We start from the raw sequence: 23,398 nt of genomic DNA on the forward strand, positions 1-23,398 counted from the left end.
TCTGGTTGAGTGGCAGTGCAGCACTACCTGTCAGGGGACAGCCCTGTGCATGGGAAGCAGGGACCAGGAAGCCAGCTTCTGTATCCCGTGTTGCCTTGAGGCATCTGGTTTGTTCACACCTGGTGTGTCGTACAGTCCTGCTGAGGTCAGACTCTTTCTGTTTTGCCTCATTGCCTTTCCTTAGTGTGACATTTTGATGATGCTCAGCACTCTGGGGGGTTTTGTAAAAGGCAGTGAAGAAATAGATGTTTGCTTAGGGCACTGAACGCTGCTCAGTGTACGGAAGGGGGGGATCAGACCGAAGGAAGCGTGGGAGCAGGAACCCGAGCGCTGTGCTTTGTGCATCCAGATGCACTTTGAACCCAGCAGGGTGGCACAGTTGAGCCCTTTGGCTCTGTTCCCAGCTGCGGGGACAGGGCGGGCTTTGTGGTGGGTGCTGTGTGTGTGTGTGAGGATGAGTTGTCTGCTCAGGACAGCCAGGCTCTGTGCCCGGGGGCTGTTTGCATCCGCTCCGTGCCGCCGTGCGTCGTGTTTCAACGTTCCCCCCAGCGCCGAATTCGTGGCCCGGCCTGTGGGGATCTGCTCCATGCTGAGGCTTCCCATTCAAACCTCAGCAGAGGGGCTGGATGCAGCTTTTGTCGGCGTTCCCCTTGACGTGGGCACGTCCAACCGGCCCGGAGCCAGGTGGGAGAGCAGCCTCTGCTTGGCCCCTGCTGGCCGCACAGCTCTGCCTGCAGCTTTCCCTGCCCACCCTCTCCCACCCAGGTTTGGTCCGCAGCAGATCCGCGCTGAGTCGGTGATGGTGAGGAGGTACAACGCCAGCACCGGGGCAGCACCGTTTGACTCCCTGCTGGTGGCTGATGTTGGAGATGTGAATGTGAACCTCTACAACCTGCCCGACAGCTGCTGCCGCATCCGTCAGTCCTACCAGAAGATCGTGGCCTCTGCCTGTGTGCCCCTCACTCTGGGTAAGAGCCTTGTGGGTGCTCCTGGTTCTGTCCTCATTCCGTCTTCTGCCACGATTTGGTCTGAGCACGCAAATGAGTGCAGTATAAATACAGGGGAAGAAAAAAAACACTGGAAAACAAATGCAGCGAGTGCAGAGTGCCTCTTGCAGCGTGCTTACATCCTCTTCCTTGTCCTGTCACAGGTGGAGACCACACCATAACGTACCCCATCCTGCAGGCCGTGGCAGAGAAGTAAGTTTCCAACCTGGAGGCGTAGATCTCAGCCCTGTCCTAACGTGATGATAGCAATGGTGTAAGTTGGGGCCACCGGGCGTGGGTTGGGGACTGATGTGCCCACCTCGTGCCACCTAGGCATGGCCCTGTGGGGCTGGTGCATGTGGACGCTCACACTGACACCAGTGACACGGCCCTGGGGGAAAAGATCTACCACGGGACCCCGTTCCGGCGCTGCGTGGATGAAGGGCTGCTGGACTGCAGCCGGGTGGTTCAGATTGGCATCCGTGGCTCCTCCTATGCCCCCGATCCGTACAAGTACTGCCGGGACCAGGTAGCCTCTGAAAGCTGCTCTTACTCAAAGCCAATCCCGGTGCACGGGGAATGCACCCCAGTCTCCTTTCCATAAGTCCCCAGTGGGATCTGGGATGCTGAGCTCGTGCACCTGCAGGGATTCCGGGTGGTTCCTGCTGAGGACTGCTGGATGAAGTCCCTGGTGCCACTGATGGGAGAGGTGAGGCAGCAGATGGGGGACGGCCCAGTGTACATCAGCTTTGATATCGATGGGCTGGACCCCGCATATGCTCCAGGAACAGGGACACCAGAGATTGCTGGGCTCACACCTTCACAGGTGAGGGTCACAAAGCTCCCTTCCCAATAGGATCAAAATGGTTTTGTTCCCATTTGAGGAACCCTAATCATTTCTTGTACCTCAATCTGTTTCCCTCCCAGGCTTTTGAGATTATTCGTGGCTGCAAAGGACTCAATATAGTGGGATGTGACCTTGTGGAGGTGGCACCCATATACGATGTCTCTGGTGAGTTGATGCAAGTCCTGTTTGTGTCTGGGTCGGTTGCAAGGCCACTTGCACTGTAGTCTTCGGTTTTTGCTAGGCACCAGCTAGTGCTGAAAGGCAGAGAGGAGCCCTGGGCTCCAGGAACTGCCACAGAGCGTGGTAGGAGCTGCCAGAGGTGTCTGAGTGCTGCAGGTCAGAGCAGGTGGGCAGTCACATAATGAATTTTATCTTTTTTGTCTTTTCCTAGGCAACACTGCCTTATTAGGGGCCAATCTGCTGTTTGAAATGTTGTGTGTCCTTCCTGGAGTGAAAACGATGTGAGGGCAGCTCCTGCCTGGCCCCCAGCCCTGCGCCTGGCGGTGAACCACCACCAGCAGTGCCATCACAGACCTTGGATGAGGTTCCTGATGCCCTGCTCTCCTCCAGGTGCAGTGAACACGTGCTTTGCAGTAAGGAATAAATGCCACGTGCTAGAAAGCGAAGCGTAGCAGCTGGGGAGAGCTGGGTGTCCCTTGGCTGAATTGTGTTCCAGGAGGGGTTTGGTTGCCCTCAGGATCTGTGAGCTGGTGCAGACACGGGGTCATTCAGCACACAGAAACACAAAAGCCACCTCGCCACACATTAAAATAGTTTATTTTGGTTGCGAATCCGTAATCGTCTTAAAACAAAATGACATCAGTGCCTGATCACAAATACATGCCAAAAAAAAACCAACAAAAAAAAAACGAAACAAAAAGACAAGTTTGCCAAATAAGTTAATTCCCCACCTCCCTCCCAGTATCAAAAGTGCAAAATATGTACTCTGTTTTCAGTCCCACTTGTCAGGCTGTGTTCGTGTGCAGCTCAGTCAAGAGAAGGGCTCTGGGACAACCCCGGGCTCGGGGCTGCCTCCCTTTTTGCTTTCAGCTGCTGAGCAGGGCTGATTGCTTGCTTATAGCCAAATAGTGCATCAGGACTGAACTGCCTCAATCTTTGGGTTACGAACTGCCACGTGCATAGCGGAGCAGTGGGTGCATGTTGCTGATGATACGTTACGATGTGGGGTGATTTGGGGATCTCAGCTTATGATTGCTGGGAGGGCAGGCAGAGCTCACGTGTAAGCAGCAGCTGAGGGGCCTCTGACCACAAGCTTCTACTGGAAAGCAAGCACCCAGTGCCCCATGACAGCAAAAACTACTTCAGGGGGTGATTTTAGAACAGTTTTGGATCGCTGCAGCCCACAGAATTTCTATCTTGAAGGCCACAAGGCCAGATCTTTTCCTTTCCTTGGCCCAGGGCTGAATTCCCTTGCTGCAGCACAACTAGGCACTTTGTCTTTTATTTAAGTTGCACATCAAGTGTTTATTTGGGTTTCTGACTTGCTGAAGGGAGATGGGTTCGTCCATCCTCATTCCTCATCCAAATCTGGTGTGTGTGTGTGTGTGTGTAACACCATCAGGCTGATACCTCTGTCACACCACGTGTGCACCCTGCAGCTCATTAGCAGGGAGAAGACCTTTCCTTCCTTCCTTCCTTCCCTCAATTTCAGTGCCTCGTTCCTGCAGCTGCTGCCCAGGACCCACTGAGCTGAAATCCAGCAGCCTCACATAAGGTGGTTGGCAGCACAGCTGCGTTTATTTGGGGGTACACTGGGATGGTTGGTGATGCTGCTCCCAGCACGTGGGGCATGCAACAAACCAAGGTTTTGTGCATCAAAGTAGTGCAGGCAGCAAACTGGCTTGAGCTCCAGGTTGGGATCCCACAGGATTTCAGTCCTTTGACTTTTTTCAGACCCTTTGACTTTGTGTTATAATTGGAGGAGCTACAAGCACCCCAGCTCACAGCAGGCAGCCTGTACCCCAGCGTGGGACTCTGAGCTTTGTGACTGCATAAGCTTTACACAGACCTGTGTGCTTCAAAGAACAAAAAAAAAACCAAAACCCAAAACAACAAAAACAACAGAAAACCCAAGGCAGTCTGCACGCTGAGAAACAAAGCTTTGTGGCAGAACAGAGTGGGTGAGATGACAAAGCATCCTAAACCCACCCCTAAAACAAAAGGGGCCTCATCCGTAAGGGACGGTCTGGTGGTACAGCACTTCTGGGGCAACGTTTCAGGAGTACAATCATTGATGACTTAGGTTCCTTGGTACAAAGAAAGGTTGGTTTGTACTACAGACGTAGGGGTGTTTGAAAGGAGCCCCCACTGGCTCCCTAGCAGCTAGGTAGAGTTTCTTCTACACATCTACTGGCTCATAGCAGCATATGCCTACAATCTGAGGACACAGTTAAAAGTTATGGCTCTAAGATACATCCTCTAGAACTGACAGAAGCAGGAAGGCATCTGGAAAACAACGTGACATTTAAATGGCTCAACACCGTTACAGTAATTAGGGCTGTGCAAAACCCCTTCCCTCCCTGCTTAAGGTGGAACTATCATGCAGATCACCTCCCGGCCTGCAGCATGGGCGAGTGCCAGCTACAGGGCTGCTCCGAGGGAGGTGCTCCCAGCCAACCCTCCAGGTCACTTACCCAGGGGGAGCCGAGGGGTTCGGCTGTCTGCTGGGAGGGTCTGGAGGGTCTTGCCAGGGTTACACCATGCACCGTGGGATAAGCACACAAGGAAGCAAGAGGAGAGCCACGACCTGCCCTGCGTAACCGGCCACGCTGCCGCACCAGAGATCACGGCTTTTATTCATCTGAGGTGAAGTGAGGGATGGCTCGGTGACGGCCCTGGAAGCAGGCGTGGCACGAGGAGAAGGGAAAAAAGGACTTCTTGGCTCTTGGACATTACAGCATCCAAACATGAGGATGGTTTGGTGGAGGGCGTTTCAGTGAGTTTCACTGCACTCCCTGTGGATGCAGGGAGAGATTTTTCCGGTCACTGGCCCTCGGAGAGTTCACCTAAAACCTAAGGTCCGTTCATGGTGATCAGTTGTGTAGTCCTGGAGAGAGCTGTCCCTCGGCACCTTCATAAAAAGTGTGTCTGTGAGAATCTCTTAAAATCCCTCAGTCTAGTGCAGGCCACGAGGGGATATAGAACCTCTGTAAGGAGCCCTCGAGAAGGCGTTCCATCCAAAAGGACAATTTATGTAATTTGTTTTTAATGGATCTAGATCCCGGGCTGCAGGAAGACTTCCCTCTGCCTTCGGTGTGTAGCGAGGAATCATAGTCCTCACACAACCCCAGGGTTCCCCCCTCGTCCCCTGATCTGTGAGGCTTAAAGAGGCAGAAGTACTTCTTGTGGCCGTTCAGAGCCAGCACGTAGCCCGTGTAGTCGCGCTCGAGGAAATGCTTGTCGTACTGATTGGGGATGGGGGCAGCATCCTGTGCAAACTCGAGCAGGTACTCCAGCCACTCACGGTGCTTGTCCAGGCTGAGGAAGGAGAAATGAAGAGAGCTGCTCCTAGGGGGGGGAGAACAGAGCAGCAGGATGAGCACAGTTCCCAGGTCAGGCTGGTAAGCGTTGGTTTAGCCAACAGGAACCTGTACTCAGCCCTGGCAAGGCTGCACCTTGAGTGCTGTGTTCAGTTTTGGGCCCTTTGCTACAGGAAAGTCATGGAGGCCCTGGAGCGTGTCCAGAGAAAGCAACACAGCTGTGAAAGGTCCTATGGGGCACGGCTGAGGGAACTGAAGTTGTTTAGTTTAGAGAAGAGGCAGTCGAGTATAACTCCCCCTTAATTTTCACCTGAGCAGCTTTGCTTATGCAATCAGGAATAGAAACTCAGAAAAGGGCCCCACAACCTACCCTGTGAATGTGTAGACTTCCAGGGCAAACTTCTGGAGGAGGGCAGTTTTGGTGGAGTTAGAGAGAATCAAGACCACGTTCATGTGGCCTGGCCTGAGGCGTACCAGGTTACTGTTGTAGTTGATGTCTGTCAGCTCTGTCACCTCAACAAAGCCCTTCTTGGGAACCCTGCTACAACAAAACAAAGGTGGAGTAAAAGGAGAACCAAGGATGAACTCATTCCCTCTCCTTAAGCTACATGCAGCCCTGTGTGCTGTAGCTACAGCCTGTGTAGGTGATGCAGCATGCAGAGAGGAAGAATGGCATTTACACAGGACAGGGAAGCGTGGCTGGATGGAATGACACCGGTATAAAGTCACAGCTTCCCCTGGATTGTCAAGAGTCCATCTGACAAGTCCATCTCAGAACAGCCGCTTTCTCTCCCACGTCAGTTGGAATCACTTAATAACTAAATATCTGCACCCTGATCCTCACTGCCCTGCTTACCACTTCTTCCTGCCTTTCTGTGCCCATGCTGTCCCTGCAGCACATCCACATGGCTCCGGCACTACTCCACTGTGCACTTCTCTACTTAATACTCAGTGCTCTCTCTTATCACAAACAATAATTCAGCAAAAAACGTTTCTGGAGAGAAGAGAGAGGGAACCTGTTACTCTCTTTGCTGAAGCTCGTGTCGTTCTTCTCGGTCTTTGCTGTGGTGTCTTTTTTCTCAGAGGGAGAAGAGTCTCTTGTGTCACTGGAATCACTGCAAAGGAAAATTATTTGGGGTTTGTTTAAAGGGCTGCTTTGAGCAGCTCTGACTGTGAGATGCCCTAGGGTGTGCACTCACCTGAAGGCCTGAACAATAACGGTGCCAAAGAGAATGAAGAGCGCAGAGAAGAGCAAGGACAGCAGGGGCATCATTTCTCGCCTGAGGGAAGATTTGCAAACAGCAGTCAGGTCTGTGAGCTGCACGGTTCTTCCTTGAATCTCAGTCACTGTCTACCTCGAATGGTACCCTGCAGTCTCTTCAGAAACTCTGTGTTCAGGGGTCTTAAACACGCTCAAGATTTGGAGCATTGTCTTGCTCCCACGCAAAAGGAAAAGGACAAAAACAGAATAATTTTAAAGTAAGGGGAAGCAGTGGAAAGCACCAAACAATAGGGCTGGCATGTTTGCAGGGGTATAATATCCACGGTCAACTTATAGGCCAGAGCACCCAGTACTTGAGGCAGTAGCTCACTGTGCTGCCACTGCTTTTCACTTTCATCTCAAAAGCATACAGGCACCCGAGTACCTGGTACATTCTCATTTCCTATTAATCCAAGCCTGGTTCTGCCATGCATCTGAACAAGAAAACAGCAATCCTGCTCCCTATTGAGACTCGTGAGTGCCCCATTCATACCAGTTGCTATGAAACAAGCTGTCCCAGCAGTCCGAGATATAGTCCAGCGTGGAATAGAACCATCGGATAAGGAACATCTGTTTAAGAGAAGGGATGGGAGAAAATAAAAGGCAGATGATAAAGCTGTTATTCACAGCACCAATGAGAGTTCCACCCCCTGAACTGGACCCTCCCCCCCAAATCAGCTTTGGATTCTGCCACGAGCTCATCTTTCCCTGCTCAAGAACACTCGTAGAGCATGATTCCCACTAATGAGCATAACGGAACTGTTCAAGGAGGTAACACGCTTATCCAGGGGCTGGAAAGGCCGTGCACTTACAGGAGCAAGCTCATCGTTCAAGTCTGCCAGGACAGTCTCTGAGGAGAGAAGACCAGGGTCTGTCCTTAGCTGGTCCAGGAGATCCAGAAGGATGAAGTTGTCCTCATTGCTGCCTTGCCAGGCCTCCTCCAAGGTTTTATAGGCAATCTTCCCTGCACTGTTGCGCCTCTCCAAAAGGACCACCTGCACAAACCAAGCACATCACAGATGTCAGACGTGAAGGCACTTCTTCTGAGAACGATGTCCGCTTCAACTTCCTGCCCAGAATGAGGAGCCAAGTCAAGTTACAGCAGCCTATACAGAGCGATGAGATTTACAATGACAGACAAAAAGCAGCAGCAGAAGGAAAGAAAGGGAATGCTCACAGCTGATTTGCCACGGTACTTCTCATCATCCATCAGCAAGGCATCTGCAAATTCCGGCTGCCGATCATTATAGATGTGTGCAAACCTCAGTGTGTCTTTCGTGTTGGCCACAGCAAAAGTCAAAAATGCCTCGTAAGCATCAGCAAACTTATCACCTTCTCCGGTAAGCAGGACCACACAGTGCCTGAGCAACACAGAGAGATGGAGAATGAAGAGCTGTTCTGGATGCCAGAGGAAACAGCTCTCTTCTTTCTGCTAACGAGAATGATCCTGAAGGGACGGAAACCCTGTCTGTCATTTTTGGGCATATTTTGAAAGCCTGCCTCTGCCTTCCAGATGTTGAGCTCTCCAGGCTGCTGCCCCGCTCCTCATCCCTTCTCCCTGCCCTATGTCCCAAGACATGTCTAGTGGAGGCACAAAATCTAGCACCAGCATCCTCCAATGCAGTCATTTCCTTCCTCCCTTGGAGAGCTTCTACATCTCACTCAGAATCCAACAACAGATGGCTCTAGAAGCAGCCTCAGGGGACAAAACAGGTTCCCGAGGAGCCTCACTTTCGCTGACGGTGCGACTTCTTCACAGGACACAGCTCCTGAAACAGCCTCTGGTTGGTCAGTCTGGCTGCCATGAGGAACTTATTCTGGGAAAGGAAGTCGTCAATGAGCTGCTTCTTCATATCTCGTGCCTAGAGAGGACAAAGAAAGCAGAAGTTGGTACTGAGCAAGTTGAGAAGAGCAGAGCTGTTCTAAGGCTCTCACCTGCAGCCTGGAGAAGGATGTCCGTTGTCACAGTCCTCACTGAAACCCCTGAAGACACTTTGAGGCCCCGAGACCAAGAAATTACCTGCAACTATTCCCTGCAAAGCTCAGACCCCACAGCTGTTGCCCACCAAGCTACCTCCCTCCCAGGGCTTCACTCACAGCCAGAGGTGAAAAAACTTTCCTTCCATTTCATGGAAGCACTCAGAGAGAGCCCAGAGCTGTACCTGCGCCACGTCAGCGGGCTTGTCAATGTGCTCCTTGAAGACCATCAGGGTCGGCGTGTAGACATTGATGTTGTACTGACTGGACAGCTCTTCAGTTCCTCTGAGCCCCACATACACGTATCCAAAGGACAAGTAATCTCTGTATGCAAAGGCAGTCAGCTGGATGGGAAGAAAGCACCAGGATGCGTTACATTAGCAAGTAAAGAATGTCTTGCCCCCCAAGTGCCCAGGTTTAAATGCCATTGGGCATGTGCTGGATTTAGTAGCAAGTCAAAATCCAGAGGCAGATGTTGCTTTACCTTGTACAACAACGGCACAACTGGCATGTGATCAAACAGAAGGACGTGGGGCTTGTTTTCTTTCTTCCAGTTAGACAGGAAGCGGATGTAGTTTTTATCTGTAATCTTTTAACAGAGTCAGAATGTTAGTTGAACAGTCAAATACATGCAGTGCTGCAGGATTAGGTTCTCTGAATGGTTACAGAACGGTGTTGTGTGCTTGCTTCCAAGCAGGGAAGCTGGGTGTGTAGCCATAATTACAGCTCCTGAAGCACCTCAGCTCCCCATTTGGCTCTTCTCACGTCAGTGACCCAGATCAGCTCTGGGCTGAATTAACTGGATGAGCCACTGCACCAGCTAAAGAGATCTGTCTATCCAAATCAGACAGCAACGGCCCTCTCGCATGTACCTTTTCTACAAGGTTCCCTGGCAGCAGGTTCTCCACAAACTGCCGCAGGTTTTCTCGAGTGATGGAGTTGTGGAAGAAGGTTATCTTCCCATTAATCAGTCCCAGTATCGATGGTGTGCTGTGAGCCCCCAGGTGATGGGCCAGGCGCCTCTCGTACCCAGCGTGAACGACCCCAATGCCCACTCCTGTAAAAGGAGAGTGAGTTGAGCTACAAGATGACTGATGACCCCAAACCTGGGCACACAGCTGAGTTTGAAGACCCCTTCCCTTGCCCAGCGCTGCACTTGAGAGTTATTTGTGTCACAGTCCCTCCTAGCTCTGTACTTTCCTTGTGCTGCAGTCCCTTGAAACTTGAACTGAAAGCTTTACCAAGGGAGAGAGGGAACGTGATGGCCTCTTTTGCTCTGCTTGCTGATGTGGCACGTGCTTCAGTAAAACCCAAAGGAGAAGAAGCTCAGTAAGCAGGGACTGGTCCACCTCTGCATCCTGCTGTGTCTTAGGAACGTGCATGCAGGAGACATCAGCGTGAAAAACAAGATTTCCACTTGCTCTCCCCATTCCAAGCTTTCTTGTTGGCATGCAAATACATTTCCAATAGGGTTGCCAAGTCCCCAGACTTTCCTCCCAGCCCTGTATGGTAGTGACTCAGGTGCTGTACTCTGCTTGTTCCAAGTTGAGGACAGAGCTGTACAGGATTTACCTACCAGCCCTGGGCCATGTGGTTATTTATTACCACGAGTGCTGGACTAAAATTAGAGAGAAAAGGCATCTTCCCTTTGTAACCTAGGGGGAGACTGAGGGAACAGCAGTGAAACTACCAGGTAGAAAGAGCTGAAACTGTAAGGAAAGCCTAGTGTTTCCTCATTTATAATGCTCAGCCCCATTGATTTAGTTATTACTAACCCTGAGTCCTTCTGTTGGACCAGCTGTTGGTGGACACCCTTCCCAACCCCAACGCCTCGTCCTTACCCAGTGCCTCCAGTTCCTGAGCAACTTCCTTCCACACGGGCTCGATGTGGATGCAGCTGAAGCACCAATCCGAGGTGATTTTAATGAGGTATGGTTTCTTGAAACTATCTGGTACGATTTCATTGACATAATGTGAAAAATGGAGCAAATACTTCTCGTCGGAGGTGTCGCGTCTCTCTGAATTAAAGGGGAAGTGGAAGAAGGACTCATCAAAGTAGAAGCCTTCGTGGAAGTGGTGGAACTGGTGCTGCTGGTGCTGGGAGTAGCCCTGGCCCTCCCCGGCATCTCCGTAGCGGTCAAAGTTTGCCCTCTTTTCCTCATTGGAGAGGATCTGGGAAGGAAACGACAGAAGAAATGTGGCCCGATGTGAAGTGTGGAGGGCTGGAGTGACAGCAGTCCCTTAGGGAACGACTACAGCTGCTCAGGGGACAGTGCAGCCCTTTCTCCAAACTGCGTGGATAAATAACGCGGGGAAGGGAATCCACTGCAGTGCCCCCCTGGGATTACTGTGGTCAACAGCAAAATCAGAGATGTTGAAAAATGCTTCGAGTCCAACCCCAGCCCACCCCAACTATGCCCACCGACCACAACCCCATGATCCTCAAACACCCCCAGGGACGGTGACCCCACACCTCCCTGGGCACCACGTGCCAGCGCATCACTGCTCTTTCAGAGCATAAACTGCCCCTAATACCCAACCAGCACCACCCGAGGCCATCCCTTCTCATCCTATTGCTGTTACCCGAGGCAGACAGTGACTCCCCACAGCACCACCTCCTCTCAGGAGTTGTAGGGATCAATGAGGTATCCCCCAATCCTCCCCATCCCATTCCCTCCATACCGCGCTCCGGACCCCTCCCGGCTCCGTTCCATCCTGCACTGCCTTTCCCATACCTCGTAGGCCTTGCTGATCTGGATGAACTTATCCTCAGCGCCCGGGTCCTTGTTCTTGTCCGGGTGCCTGGAGCGGGGTTGGAAGGACGAGGCGTTACCCCCCGCCGCACCCCCCCCCATCCCCTCCCCCTCCCCGCCCCGCCGCACGGCCCGCTCCGTACCACTGCCGTGCCAACCGCTTGTACGCCTTCTTGATATCGGCCTGACTGGAGGCGCGGCCCACGCCCAGCACGCGGTACGGGTCCCGCTCCGGCGCAGCCTGTGCCGCCTCGAGCAGCAGCAGCAGCAGCAGCAGCAGCAGGCCGGCCGGGCCCGCTCGGCGCAGCTCCATGGCGGGCACCGGCACCGCTCCCGGCCTCGGCCCCGCAGCCGCTACTTCCGGCGCGCCCGCCCGCCGTCACCATAGCGACGTTTCCGCTTCCGGTGAGGGGCGGCGGGATCGCTATGGAGGAGGAGCGGCGGCGCGCGTTGCGGCGCGGCAGAGTGCGCTTGGTGGAGGGGTTGCGGCCCGATGCGCTCTGGGGACCGTTGCAGGCCCGAGGGGTCTTCACCAGCGCTATGGTGGAGGATATGCAGGTGGGCTGTGGGGAGCGGCCGGGGGTCCCGCGTGCCCTGGGCCCGGTGATGGGGCCTTGTGTCCCCTCAGCGCCGTGAGAGGGTTTGGGTTATCCTCACGTCCCCTCAGCCCGGCGGCAGGCCAAGGAAGAACCCGTGTCCCCACAGTGTGGGAACGAGCCCTGAGGGATCTGGCATCTTCTCAGCCCCGGGGGTCCTTGTGTCCCCGTTGCCTGTGACTGGACCCTGTGAATCCCTGCGTCACCTCAGCCTGGTGGCAGGGCTTGAGGCCCTGTCCCCTCAAATCACTCACAGAGCTCCGATGGCCTCTGTGTCCGCTCAGCCCACTGACAGATTCCTGGTGGTCTCTGTGTCCCAGGGGGCCCTGCGTCCTCTCGCTTTGTATCCCCCTTCCATAATACTGGTGGAGAGCTGATTTGCAAAGTGTCTCTTACCCCCTTGGTGACAAGTTGGGGGTGTCCCCCGGTCCTCCCATCCTCCAGAACCAGATGTTCCTGTTCCTTATGTCTCCAGTCCTGGCTGTAGCCAACACCACAGTGCAGGCAGCAGAGCTGAAGGGCTCAGGTAGTGTCACCAAACCCCACTCCTGCCTTCCCTCCTCTGCAGAGCGCCGGCACCCGAAGGGAGCAAGCACGACAGCTGGTCATCGACCTGGAGACACGTGGGAAGCAGGCCTTCCCAATATTCCTCTCCATCCTGAGAGACACTGGGCATGATGACCTGGCTGACATGCTGGACGAGGGGTGTGGGAGCCCTGAATCACCACCTGTGGACCTGAGGCCTGTGCAGCTGGAGCTGCCTGGAGGAGGGCGTGACAAAAGTAAGTAGTGAGGACATAGTTCTTTGCGTGGCGAAGTGCAGGATGGGGTGTAGCAGCTTGGTTTCCTCCTGCTGTGGAAAGGCAGCAGGCTGGCTTGTAGGCTGTGGAGAACTGGTTTTGTTACAGATTGTAGTGGTGACTGTGTGAGTTTGTAGGGAGAATGTTGTGCTTTCTGGTAACAGAAGTGTTGAAACTCCAGCTATGCACAAGCAGCTTCCTTCTGCTTTTCACGTGTAGCCTTCATACTACTGTGCTGAAATCGGGTTTCACTGTGTCTTTGCTGACCCTATTTTGCCCTTAATCTGCTGATGCAGTTCATAAAGCTGTCATGAAAAACCTCACTAAACTCAGATAAGAGAAAGAAGCAGCTTTGTTCTGCCCTTGCAGTGAGGTAGCTGCAAACTGTGCTCCTTTGGGGGGGGGGGGGGGGGGCAGAGCTTAATTCTAACGTGAAACTGGAAAAGTCAGAAGGAGAGAGATGACTTTCCCATGCCATTACAGGTGTGAGCACTGCAGAACACTTGTCCATCCCAGTCCAGGCTGAGAGTGAGCGATTTCGAATGCCCCCTGTGCCAGCCCAGGGTAAGGGTCATCCTGTTCCTTGCTTGTCCTGACACAGTGCTGGGTGTCTCTGTGATCAGCTCTGATGCATGCTAGGTGGGAGGCAACCCTTGCTAAATAGTATATGATGTCCCAGGAGGGGGATGAGCATGTGCTTGAGGTCCAGGCTCTGACTGCTGAAACTCTTTGTGGTTTGAGAGATGAGAGCCAAACGCTGCCTGTGGGGTGGAAGGGGGTGGGTGTCACCTGTGTGTGACAGATGACAGGGCAAGGTTGGTGTTAATTCTGTGAAGATCAGGTCTAACATCTCATTGTTGAGTGCCAAGAGCTAAATCCTGTTTCTCTGTTGTGCGTTGTAGGTTCAGCTGTTGACAAGAGCAACCAGAGTCTGGTTAGTATTCTAGATTTTTCTTTTCCAATTTATTTGTCGTTGTATTGGGGTTCTTTGCTGCCAAGGAGTCTGTGCTTTAAGAATTGAAAAGGCAGAGCAGGGCTGGCTATATTTAGGTGTTCAACCCCACAAGGCAGAAAACAGAATGTCCACTAAAAGGTCTTAGTGTGGCTTAAACTTCTACCTGGACTAAAGACGTCCCACAGCACAGAGCTGCTGCAGCTGGAAGCAGTGCTGTGACAGCCAGTCCTTGGTGCTGGGACCTGAGGAATCGACATGGCTGTAACCAGGGCAGTGTGCTCAGAGCAGATCAATCATTAACCAGCTCCTCCTTGGGATCACACGAACCCTACTGCAGATAACGTGACGTGGAGCTAAATATGGTGCTTAAACAGTTTCCAGCAAGACAGCTAGTAATTTCCTCAGGCACCGAGTGGTGTGCCATTTGTAAAGCAGTGTTTTGACTTTGTAATCACTGTGTTGGGAAACAGAAGCAGGGAAAACAACCATAAACACGTGTGGCAGCTTTTGCACTTGAGGCTCACAGCAAAGCGGGCGTTGAGCATTCAGGGCTGTGTGCTGCCTTCTGACAGCACAGCTCGTACCCGAGGTGAGGAAGGCTCACCTTCCTCAGGTCCTGAGGCTGGGGTTTGGAGAGCCCTCCTAAAATTAATGTGTTCTAGTTGGAGTTGAATCTGACTGCCCAAGGGGTGGATCTGCCCATTTTCTTGGCACCTGGAGCACGCTCTCTGGGATCTCACAGTGCTGTCTGATGAATGTGCCTGAATAGCCTGGAAACCTGACCTCGTGGGTGAAGTAGTGGCCATTTTTCTGTCAATTAGGTAGTTTTTTTTCCACAGTTGCACATTTTAATAATGGAGGACAGATACTATTATCCATCCCTAGGCTTGGAGATGTGAATAAAACTGGGCAAGGAGCTACTTTAACGACTTACCTCTTGTTGACAGTGTGTCCCACCAGGCTGGCTGCTGAATGCCCTGAATGAGAGGGTGTTTAATAGTGACTGGCAAGTTCTCTTTCTTGTGCATGCCAGGTGTACCAGCTGCGAGCAGACCCTTGTGGGCACTGCCTGATCTTCAACAACGTCAGCTTCAGCAGAGACTCTGATCTGCTGCCCCGAGCTGGCTCTGACATTGACTGTGAGAAGCTGGAGAAGCGCTTCAAGTCCCTGTGCTTCCACGTCCGGACCCTGAGGAACCTCAAAGCTCAGGTGAGGGTGGCAGGAGGAGGACCTAGTGTCCTTCAGGTTGAAATGTGATGGCTTGCTTGCTCTGTGCCAGTGGGTTTGGTGGTCTGTACAAGGGGTGTGTGTTATCATAGAATCACTCAGGTTGGAGAAGACCTTGAGTCCAACCACAACCTAACCATACTACCCTAACTCTAACAACCCTGAGCACCACATCCAAATGGTTTTGAAGCACATCCAGGGATGGTGACTCCACCACCTCCCTGGGAGCCTATTCCGGTGCCTAACAACCCTTTCTGGAAAGAAGTGTTTCCTGCTGTCCAGCCTAAACTTACCCTGGTGCAACTTAAGGCCATTTCCCCTCATCCTGACACCAGTGACTGTCACACTTCTACTGGACAGAAAGCAGCAGAGATCCAACTGACCCTGACAGGGCAGGGCTTGGCAGCAAGCTGTGGCCAGTGTGCAGTTTAAAACCTATTAAGACGATGTTGTTTATGTAGGAAATTGATTTGGAGCTGCGGAAGCTGGCACGGCTCGACCACAGTGCCCTGGACTGCTGCCTCGTGGTCATCCTCTCCCATGGCTGCCAGGTGGGTTTGTGCTCCTCTGACATCACAGGGAGGTCTGATCCTGTATCTGGGTGAAAGCAAACACGAGGTTCTCCACTGTGGTGTTTTTCCAGAGCTGGGTGGCCTTTGGTCAGGAGATCTTAGCTTCTGAATGTGGGGCATGTACTTCAGAGGTACTCTGACCTTCGTACTGTAATCCTCGAGTCCTTCCTGATTGTGTGGCTCTGCCTGGAGAGTCATTAATCACAATTAAGTCTAATGATCACAAGATTTAGGCCTTGAAGTTAGAGGAGAGGAGATAAATTGTTCCTAAAAGGGTTGTATGTTATGTGCCCCGTGTCCTGCAGGGAAAATCCCATTGCTGAAGGAGCAGGAGTTGGATCACATGGAGGGGTTGGATTTCTGGGTGCTGCAGTGTCTGCAGGGCACCCCTCCCCCCTGCTGTGGTGCATGTACTTGCACAAGTACGAGCAAGTGAGATTTGTTCTGGAAACTTGATGCTAGAAGGTGACAGGAGAGAGAAAACACTTGTGCAGGGACAGGTTCCCTCTGAGCTCTCCTTTCCTTCTGTGTTAATAGCTCTTGGATTTTCCTCTTCCAGACGAGCCATATTCAGTTTCCTGGAGGGATTTATGGAACAGATGGCAAAACCATTGCAATTGAAAAGATTGTGAACTATTTCAATGGGTCCCAGTGCCCAAGTTTGAGAGGAAAACCCAAACTCTTCTTCATCCAGGCCTGTGGAGGAGGTGAATCTTTGTGTTGCCAATAAGCTGTTAGGTGTGAGCAGGCTGGTGAGACACGGCTGGGCTTTGCCTTCTTGCTCCTTTCGTGTGTGGTGCCCTTTTATCCATGTGTCTTCTGGCATTCCCAACTGGTGTATTCTTACTGCTAACGTGGGTTGAGTGGCTTGGGTTGGAAGGGATGTTGGGAGGTTGGTTGGGTAGTGGGGAGCCCAGTATCTCCAGCTCTAGCCGCATGGTCAGAGAGCAGAAAAACGTGGCTTCAGTGGGGGATTTCAGTAGGAAAAAAAGCGTTTCAGTTTTGTTTTTTTTCCCCACAGTTGTTAAAGGAGGATGTACGGCTGCAGAGCGTGTCAGTTGTGAGTGAGAGCTTATCCCTGTTGCTACTTTTTGCAGAGCAAAAAGACAAAGGATTTGAAGTGGATTGTGAATCACCCCAAGATGAAACTTGCCGAGGTTCTGTAGAGTCGGATGCGATTCCTTTCCAGGCTCTGCTGGGGAACGTGGACGAGCCGGACGCCGTCGCCAGTTTGCCCACTCCTGGAGACATCTTGGTGTCCTATTCAACTTTTCCAGGTGAGATAACTGCCCCGGGCAGAGCATTTGCACAGGCTGGTACTCAAGACGTTGCCCTAATTCTGCAGCTGGATGTTGGAGAGAGTGTTTGCTGCTAAAGAGAGGGGCAAGCACCCGTTGGAGGTGGTCCACAGGGGGATGCAGACACAACGAGGTGGAATGCAATGGTGATTTTCTCTTTTCTCTGCAGGTTTTGTGTCCTGGAGGGATAAGGTGAGTGGCTCGTGGTACGTGGAAACCCTGGACAGCGTGCTGGAGCACTATGCCCATTCTGAAGACCTGCTGACCATGTTAGTTCGGGTAAATGTCTCTTTTTATTTCACCTTATTTCCTGTGGGCTTAAAGCAGTGAAGTCAGTAATCAGAGCTGCCATCTGTTGGGGCAGGTGGGCACTTGGGGCCGTGAGATCGAGCCTGCAGTGCACCTCTTGTTCCCAGGTGTCAGACATAGTATCCACCAAGGGGAAGTACAAGCAGATCCCGGGCTGTTTCAACTTCCTACGTAAAAAATTCTTCTTCCGATGCAAATGATGTGGGGGTGTCAAAGCCCCTGCCAACGTGAGGATTGCTTCCCTGTGGCTGGATGAAGGCTGTCCCTGCTGTGACTCGGAGCGCGTGCTCCCGGTGACCGTTGTCTGTCTGTGGAGGGGTGTGTTCTGAGAAATGCAGTCTGTGAGCTGTGTTGTTGGGGTGGAATAGCCACAAGATGAGGACTGTCCCAACCTATGGGGACGATCTGTTGCAGGGAACATGCTTTAGCAGGGGGGTTGGGCTTGATGCCCTCCACAGGTCCCTTCTGACTGCTATGATTCTGTCCCAGTGGTAGGAATGGGGATGGGATGTGTGTTGGAATCCCCACAGTGTGCCAGCCCAGTAAGTGAGGGCCTCCAGCCCTGTCGTGCCCGTGCTCTCCCTCCCAGTGGCACTGCAATGGATTGGAGGACTCAGTGGGATCAGTTGATGGAATCAATGGAAATGCACAATTTTTTTTTTGCAACAAGAGGTTTCTCTGTTTGAATGAAACAAAAAGCCAAAAGGAATTAAAAAATCCCTTTTGCTTTGTATCCTGTTGTCTGTTCCCTCTCGTGTCCTTTTTCACTGTGTGCCTATCTAGAAAAGCTTTGTCACGTTGTCACTGTGACCTTGATGTACACAATACCCTGTACCTACAGCTATAGAATGTACATGGAAAGCATCTTTGTGCAAACAAAATAGGAAGTTAGGACGTGTTTTCATGTTTGTTGGCTGTAGATGTGTCGCTGAGGGACACGGAGCGGATGGTTTGGGGTTGGACTTGGTGACCTTGGTGTAAAACTGGGAACAGCATCCCAGGTTCCAGTCTGTACTGTTATTATGCACTTTGGCTGCAAGCAGTTTCTCCTTTGAACGTGTTATTTGTGTGAGTTATCCAGTAAATGATGTTTATGCAAGCCACTGTTTTTCTAATAATGAGAGTAGTAGATGTTTCTGTCAGTCTTGTCAACAGCACAACTGCCTGTCCTTCACCCTCACTGCATCCCACAGCGCTGGCATGCTGTAAATTAAAGAGTCTTTCTGATGTAGGAAGGAGTAAAGAAATACACAGGTGTAGGTGTGTGGACACAGCCCCCCTGGGGGCTCATTGCTCTCCAGCAGAGGGGCCGTGGCACCACCAGCCACCAATAACCACGCAAGGGCCACGCAAGGCCGGTTCTTTCCCTTTATTGCTCACCACCAGCCATGACACACTCTGCTCATCCTCAATTCTCGCTGATTTTCTGCCAAAGACAAAGGGAAGAGAGCGTGGTCAGACCACCACGTGGAGAAAGATGGAGAGAACCCACCCCCACGGCGCTGCCCTCACCTCGTTGATCCAATCGATGTAGTCCGACACCCTCGTGAAGACCGTTGGCTTCTTGACTGTGTTGCAGCCCCACGAGGAGCCAAAGCTGACAATGCCATGCACCTCCCAGAGGCCATCGCGCTGGCAGCTCAGGGGTCCCCCTGAATCCCCCTGCCCAGGCAGTGCACCGTGTTACACCCATGCCCCTCCACAGATCCCCATCTCCATTCTTCCATCCCCACCGCAGCCGCTGGGGGTGACCAGCAGCCCTCCTCCCTGTCACTCACGTTGCATCCCGAGACCACGCCGTCACCACCAGCGCACACCATGGAGGTCCTCACCAGGCTGCCCCACCAGTCGCTCTGCGAGCACGTCGCGTGGTCCACCACGGGCAGCGGGGCCTGCTGCAGGACGTCCGCCAGCGGCCCGTTGGCTGCAACGACAGCCTCAGGTTGCATCCGTATCCAATTCTGACCCCATTCAGTTCCCTCCGTGGTCACCCCGCTTACTCCAGAGGCGTCCCCAGCCGGTGATCTCGCAGGGGTAGCCGTTGTCCAGCTCCAGCCCGTTGGGTGGCAGGCAGGCAGCCTGGATGGTGTCGCTCTCCTGCACTGGCTCCGCCAACTTGATCAATGCAATGTCATTGCTACGATGACAAAACCCCATAGAGGACCCCCAACCTTGTAGACCACCATCAACCAAACCCCGTAGAGCACAGCCAACCCAACCCCATGGAGAGCCTCCAACCCAACCTTGTAGAACACCACTAACCATAAAGTGCTGCCAACCAAACCCCAGTAGAATGCTTCTAATTAAACCTTGTAGAGCACAGCCAACCCAACCCCATAGAGCACAGCTAACCCAACCCCATGGAGTGCCTCCAACCCAACCTTGTAGAACACCACCAACCAAACCCCACACAGAACCACCAGCCACATCTTGGTGCGCACCACCAACCAGACCCATCCCCACACCCAACTGTGGGTTGGCACGCTCCCCCCACCCCCTGCTCCCCACTTTACCACCCTACATGACGAGAAAGGAGTTCCACTTCTCGTGCACGATAATCTTCTCCACCTCAGCCGCCACTGCGCCGTCGTCCTCCACTGACAGGTCGTGCTCTCCCAGCACCACGCGGTACGTCAGGGAGGAGCTGTCGTTGGCCATCAGCATGGGCACACACGTGGGGTGGTGTCCCCCATGGGTGCTCACCCCCTCCCCATCCCTGCTCTACCTGATGCAGTGTGCAGCCGTCAGCACCCAGCTGGGGGAAATGAGGGTTCCTCCACACGTGTGGCTCCAGGAACCAGAGCGGCTGTACTGCAGTGAGATCTGGACGGCGACACGGAGTCACGGTGAGCGACACCCGTCCCCATGCCACCAACAGTAGGGATGGACCCCTCCCCTCATGTGGCACATGGGCCCCCCCCATCTTTACCTGCCATGGCCAGCTGTGAGCACGGGCATCCTCACCACCCACCACGCGAGCTCCTAACAGCGGTGGCACCGCCGGCTGCCCGCATCCATAGGCTGTGTGACACCCAGCATGGGGACATCAGCAAGGGCACAGCCCCACCGATAGTCCCCCCCCCCCCATCCCCAAGCCCTGACCCACCGTAGCCCAGCAAGACGGCGAGACACACGGCTCCCAGCATGGTTGTAGGCTCTCAGTGTAACAGAACCAAGGAGCCCATGGTCTTATATAATAGCTGTGTTGCCTCCTGGCCTTGGGCACACGGCCTTCCCCCTGGTGCCAGGTGGTCAAATCCCACAGCCTGTATGCCCACTTAGTGCTGCTCCTAATCGGGGCAGCACAGCCCACCTGGGACAGGTGCATCCGTTCCCATGTACAACCCCACACATGTGGCCCTGACCGTGGCCCCGGTGGTGAGAGGATGTGGAAGTCCCACTCCCTGACCCCCAACCCTGGGCACGGGTAACCGCAGCACTTAGGAAATATAATATTTATTTGGGATTTAAAAAGAAAAGAAAACAACGCAGCGAACAACACATCCATACAACAGAATGGAAGCAGCCATTGGGACAACACCTCCATGGGACATCACAGTCATCAGCACAACCACTCCTGGAGGAACAGCATGTGACACACGGTCCCCTCAGGTGCACAGAGGACGGACACACACACACAAAAATAAAGCTTCTCTCCCCTCGGTGGCCTTTTATGGGCATCTTCCACCAGAACAAGCCAACAGCCCAAGGGGAGCCAAGGCCACCTCCAACCCAACGTCGGGGTGCGGTGGGATGCGCCTGCTCCGTGGCACCGAGCACAGCGAGCTGCCAGCAGCTTGGCACGGCTGCTGGGCACGGTGACACGCAGGGGACGGGCGGCGGTGTGGCTCCTTCCACGTGCCACAGTCACTGAGCAAAAGCCGACTGCAGCTCCTTGAAGGCCGCCTTGCGCTGCCTCATCTCCTCCGCCTGCCGCCTCTTCTCCTCCTGCTCCGCGCGGATCTCCTCCTCGAAGCGGCTGCCCTCGGTGACCGCCTGCGCCTGGGGGTCGGTGACACATCTGTCCCCACTGGCCGTGTCCCCAACACCGTGCTGTGCCACCCAGCACTTACCTTGGCCTCGAAGAAGCTCTTGGCTCCCTTCACGCCCTCGGTTGAGACGTCGATCTCGGAGAGCCGTGCCAGCGCGTGCAGCCCGCTGTCCTCCTGCAGCTCGCCCGCTGCTGCCTTGCGGAATATCAGCAGGAACTGCAGCGTGGGGTGGGACATCACCATCCATCTCCTCACCGAGGGACGTGGCCGCTACCCAACCCCTGCGCTCACCTCGCGGAAGCTCAGCTTGCTGTCCAGGTCCTCGTCCACCTCCTTGATCATGTTCTTCAGGCCCAGGTGGGTCTGCGGTGCTCCCAGCTTCTCCATCATCAGCTTCAGCTCCATCAGGTCGATGAAGCCGTCCTTCCCCGCGTCGTACCTGAGTGGAGGCGACATATCCTCACCATCGTGCCGGGCTGCTGTGCCAAACCACTGCTGGTTCCTTCCAACCACTGATAGTCCCCGCGAGCATCCTCAGCACTCCCTGCCCATTGAGCGTGGTTTCTGGCACGGGCACACAGCAGCTCGCTGCCAAGCGCGCCTCCAGCTCCGTGCAGCAAAGGGGCGAACCCCACGTGCCTATAGGGCCGAGCTGGGGCTCTCTAGGATGCCCTTTCTGACTTCTTCTCACTCAGCCTGCAGGAAGCGCCGCGCAGCTCCGCGGGGCCGTGACTCATTTGTCCCCGCCGCCGCAGCGCGGTGCAGCTCACGCTGTGCCCCGGCGCGGAGCCCTCGCGCTTTCCTGCTGGCATCGCGGGGCTGCGAGCTGCGCTGCTGCAAAGCGAGCCCCTGCCTGCAGCTCCGCAGCCACGGGGTGGGCTCTCCTGCGTCGCAATCCTTTAACGCAGCGGGGGAAGGAGGGAGAGAGGACAAACCCTGCACGCTCAGCCCCACACCATCACCCCATCCCCATTCTCCCCCCTTGCTGCCCCCCCCCCCCCTTCCCCTTTTTGCTTGCAGCCCTGCAGCTGCCGCGCTGCTCTTCTCGCTGCAGTGCGTGCGGGCGTGCACGTCCTGCTCTGCAAGCAGACCTCGTGCTGCTGCCATCTGCCCACGGCCACATCACCCACGGCCACACGCTGCACCGCGTCCCGGGGTTGGGGGGTAGGGGGGCGATACCCACTCCCTGCAGCCCCTGTTTTCCCCCTGCACATTTCCACGCTGAGCTCGCTGACCCGAGCTTGCAACATCACACGTGGGGACACGTGGGGATGGACCGAGGATGTGACAACATCACTGCCGCAGCCCAAAGCTGTATGCACGGCCGGGGGGGGGTCCTGGGGCTGGGGGGTCCCGTGCCCATTTTCCAGCCCGCTCTGAGGGTCCTGGGGTCTCCTCTGCAAGGGAGGGGTTGCATCCAGGGGGACTCTCCTGCAAGAGTTTGTAGGGTGGGAGGATGGCTGCAAGGAGCAGAGAGGGGATCCTGGGGTTCAACTCTGGCGCTCAACTGGGGGGCATCGTGGTGAGCCAAGGGGGGGTCCCATGGATTCCTTCTGCAGGGATCCAAGGGAGGGACCCAAGGATGGGAAGATGAGGGGAGCTCCCTGCAAGAAAGTGGGGGAACCCCTGCAGAGGAGTCCCAAGGACCCCTCCCACCGTCAGCTGAGCGCTGCGGGGGGTCCTGCGAAGGGGCAGTGGTCTCCCAGAACCCCCCTACTGTGGGCTTCCAAAGCACAGGGGACGCGATTGGGGCAATGGGGACCCCTCTTCCCGATGCTCCCTCCCCGGGGTCCCTCCTGGGGGTCCCTTGGGGGGGGGGTATGGAGGTGGGGGGGTTCCCCTCCGCACTCACTGTCGGAACAGTCTCTCCATGTCGCGGAGCTGCCGCCGGGAGAACTCGCGGAACTCCGCCGCGGGGCTGAAGAGCCTCCGACCGCCTCCGGGTGAACCTTCGCCGCCCAATGCCCGCACCGCGGGGCTGCCCGGGGTCACCGGGGCGGGCTCCGCATCCTGCTGCTGCTGCTGCTGCTCCGCATCCCCTTCCCGCATCCCCAGCCGCCGGCCCAGCCGCTCCGCCAGCTCCTCCGCCATGGTGCCCGGATGGATGGATGGATGGACGAACAGCTCCGCCCCGCTCCGCCCCAGCAGCCGTTTTGCAAAGGAGGAGGGGGGGGACGCATCTTCTCGGGGCACCCCCAGCAGCTCCAGGCTCGGGGGTGTCAGCCCGAGAGGGGTTTCCCCCTTAGGGTCCCACCAGCGTCGGCTCCGCGCGTTGTTTGTACGGCACGGCCCAGCCCAAAGCCGCCGCGGGCGCACACGGGCAC

The 23,398-nt window shown here is 54.7% G+C and overlaps 5 protein-coding genes across 5 annotated transcripts; 2 read left to right on the forward strand and 3 right to left on the reverse strand.

Moving 5' to 3' along the window:
• The first annotated feature begins 454 nt into the window (after positions 1–454).
• AGMAT (agmatinase (putative)) lies at positions 455–2,681 on the forward strand. Its single transcript, XM_065738143.1, has 7 exons — positions 455–684; positions 766–968; positions 1,151–1,199; positions 1,320–1,515; positions 1,633–1,812; positions 1,914–1,998; positions 2,225–2,681. Exons 1-7 carry the CDS (start codon positions 455–457, stop codon positions 2,296–2,298), a joined length of 1,017 nt encoding a protein of 338 aa, XP_065594215.1. The 3' UTR covers positions 2,299–2,681.
• Positions 2,682–4,603: 1,922 nt separating this feature from the next.
• On the reverse strand, positions 4,604–11,637 carry DNAJC16 (DnaJ heat shock protein family (Hsp40) member C16). Its single transcript, XM_065738141.1, has 14 exons — positions 11,468–11,637; positions 11,307–11,373; positions 10,413–10,743; positions 9,444–9,628; positions 9,056–9,160; positions 8,757–8,915; positions 8,326–8,456; positions 7,772–7,955; positions 7,407–7,589; positions 7,088–7,164; positions 6,533–6,613; positions 6,350–6,448; positions 5,704–5,874; positions 4,604–5,361 (listed from the first exon to the last, which is right to left on the reverse strand). The coding sequence occupies exons 1-14, from the start codon at positions 11,635–11,637 to the stop codon at positions 4,965–4,967; spliced, it is 2,340 nt and encodes a 779-aa protein (XP_065594213.1). The 3' UTR covers positions 4,604–4,964.
• A 113-nt stretch (positions 11,638–11,750) lies between these two features.
• Positions 11,751–18,166, forward strand: CASP9 (caspase 9). Its single transcript, XM_065738144.1, has 10 exons — positions 11,751–11,882; positions 12,489–12,702; positions 13,204–13,284; positions 13,623–13,654; positions 14,709–14,885; positions 15,365–15,454; positions 16,035–16,182; positions 16,573–16,752; positions 16,943–17,052; positions 17,190–18,166. The coding sequence occupies exons 1-10, from the start codon at positions 11,751–11,753 to the stop codon at positions 17,280–17,282; spliced, it is 1,257 nt and encodes a 418-aa protein (XP_065594216.1). The 3' UTR covers positions 17,283–18,166.
• A 270-nt stretch (positions 18,167–18,436) lies between these two features.
• Positions 18,437–20,524, reverse strand: CTRC (chymotrypsin C). Its single transcript, XM_065738145.1, has 8 exons — positions 20,189–20,524; positions 20,012–20,103; positions 19,808–19,905; positions 19,604–19,726; positions 19,083–19,219; positions 18,861–19,006; positions 18,595–18,744; positions 18,437–18,508 (listed from the first exon to the last, which is right to left on the reverse strand). The coding sequence occupies exons 1-8, from the start codon at positions 20,226–20,228 to the stop codon at positions 18,491–18,493; spliced, it is 804 nt and encodes a 267-aa protein (XP_065594217.1). The 5' UTR covers positions 20,229–20,524; the 3' UTR covers positions 18,437–18,490.
• EFHD2 (EF-hand domain family member D2) lies at positions 20,523–23,384 on the reverse strand. The gene is made up of 4 exons (XM_065738146.1): positions 22,927–23,384; positions 21,366–21,513; positions 21,156–21,290; positions 20,523–21,084 (listed from the first exon to the last, which is right to left on the reverse strand). The coding sequence occupies exons 1-4, from the start codon at positions 23,163–23,165 to the stop codon at positions 20,950–20,952; spliced, it is 657 nt and encodes a 218-aa protein (XP_065594218.1). The 5' UTR covers positions 23,166–23,384; the 3' UTR covers positions 20,523–20,949.
• Positions 23,385–23,398: the final 14 nt, after the last annotated feature.

The sequence above is a fragment of the Cyrtonyx montezumae genome, unplaced genomic scaffold (assembly GCF_038088225.1).
Source record: "Cyrtonyx montezumae isolate F1298 unplaced genomic scaffold, pur_monq_1.0 scaffold_21, whole genome shotgun sequence".
In the NCBI taxonomy this organism is placed as follows: Eukaryota; Metazoa; Chordata; class Aves; order Galliformes; family Odontophoridae; genus Cyrtonyx; species Cyrtonyx montezumae.

What these genes read in the sequence shown, in the direction of transcription:
- CASP9 (XM_065738144.1), top strand. Translation starts at nt 11,751, where the DNA reads ATGGAGGAGGAGCGGCGGCGCGCGTTGCGGCGCGGCAGAGTGCGCTTG. An exon ending in TGAGGAACCTCAAAGCTCAG is followed by an intron (nt 14,886 to 15,364) that starts GTGAGGGTGGCA and finishes TTGTTTATGTAG; the next exon opens with GAAATTGATTTGGAGCTGCG. An exon ending in TGCTGACCATGTTAGTTCGG is followed by an intron (nt 17,053 to 17,189) that starts GTAAATGTCTCT and finishes TCTTGTTCCCAG; the next exon opens with GTGTCAGACATAGTATCCAC.
- DNAJC16 (XM_065738141.1), bottom strand. Translation starts at nt 11,637, where the DNA reads ATGGAGCTGCGCCGAGCGGGCCCGGCCGGCCTGCTGCTGCTGCTGCTG. An exon ending in AAGTCGCACCGTCAGCGAAA is followed by an intron (nt 7,956 to 8,325) that starts GTGAGGCTCCTC and finishes TGTGTTGCTCAG; the next exon opens with GCACTGTGTGGTCCTGCTTA. An exon ending in GAAGTCTACACATTCACAGG is followed by an intron (nt 5,362 to 5,703) that starts GTAGGTTGTGGG and finishes TCCCCCCCCTAG; the next exon opens with GAGCAGCTCTCTTCATTTCT.
- EFHD2 (XM_065738146.1), bottom strand. Translation starts at nt 23,165, where the DNA reads ATGGCGGAGGAGCTGGCGGAGCGGCTGGGCCGGCGGCTGGGGATGCGG. An exon ending in GCAAGCTGAGCTTCCGCGAG is followed by an intron (nt 21,291 to 21,365) that starts GTGAGCGCAGGG and finishes CCCACGCTGCAG; the next exon opens with TTCCTGCTGATATTCCGCAA. An exon ending in AGAGCTTCTTCGAGGCCAAG is followed by an intron (nt 21,085 to 21,155) that starts GTAAGTGCTGGG and finishes ACCGACCCCCAG; the next exon opens with GCGCAGGCGGTCACCGAGGG.
- CTRC (XM_065738145.1), bottom strand. Translation starts at nt 20,228, where the DNA reads ATGCTGGGAGCCGTGTGTCTCGCCGTCTTGCTGGGCTACG. An exon ending in CTCACAGCTGGCCATGGCAG is followed by an intron (nt 19,906 to 20,011) that starts GTAAAGATGGGG and finishes GTCGCCGTCCAG; the next exon opens with ATCTCACTGCAGTACAGCCG. An exon ending in ACGGCTGCACACTGCATCAG is followed by an intron (nt 19,727 to 19,807) that starts GTAGAGCAGGGA and finishes GGCCAACGACAG; the next exon opens with CTCCTCCCTGACGTACCGCG.
- AGMAT (XM_065738143.1), top strand. Translation starts at nt 455, where the DNA reads ATGAGTTGTCTGCTCAGGACAGCCAGGCTCTGTGCCCGGGGGCTGTTT. An exon ending in TCCAACCGGCCCGGAGCCAG is followed by an intron (nt 685 to 765) that starts GTGGGAGAGCAG and finishes TCTCCCACCCAG; the next exon opens with GTTTGGTCCGCAGCAGATCC. An exon ending in CTGCAGGCCGTGGCAGAGAA is followed by an intron (nt 1,200 to 1,319) that starts GTAAGTTTCCAA and finishes CGTGCCACCTAG; the next exon opens with GCATGGCCCTGTGGGGCTGG.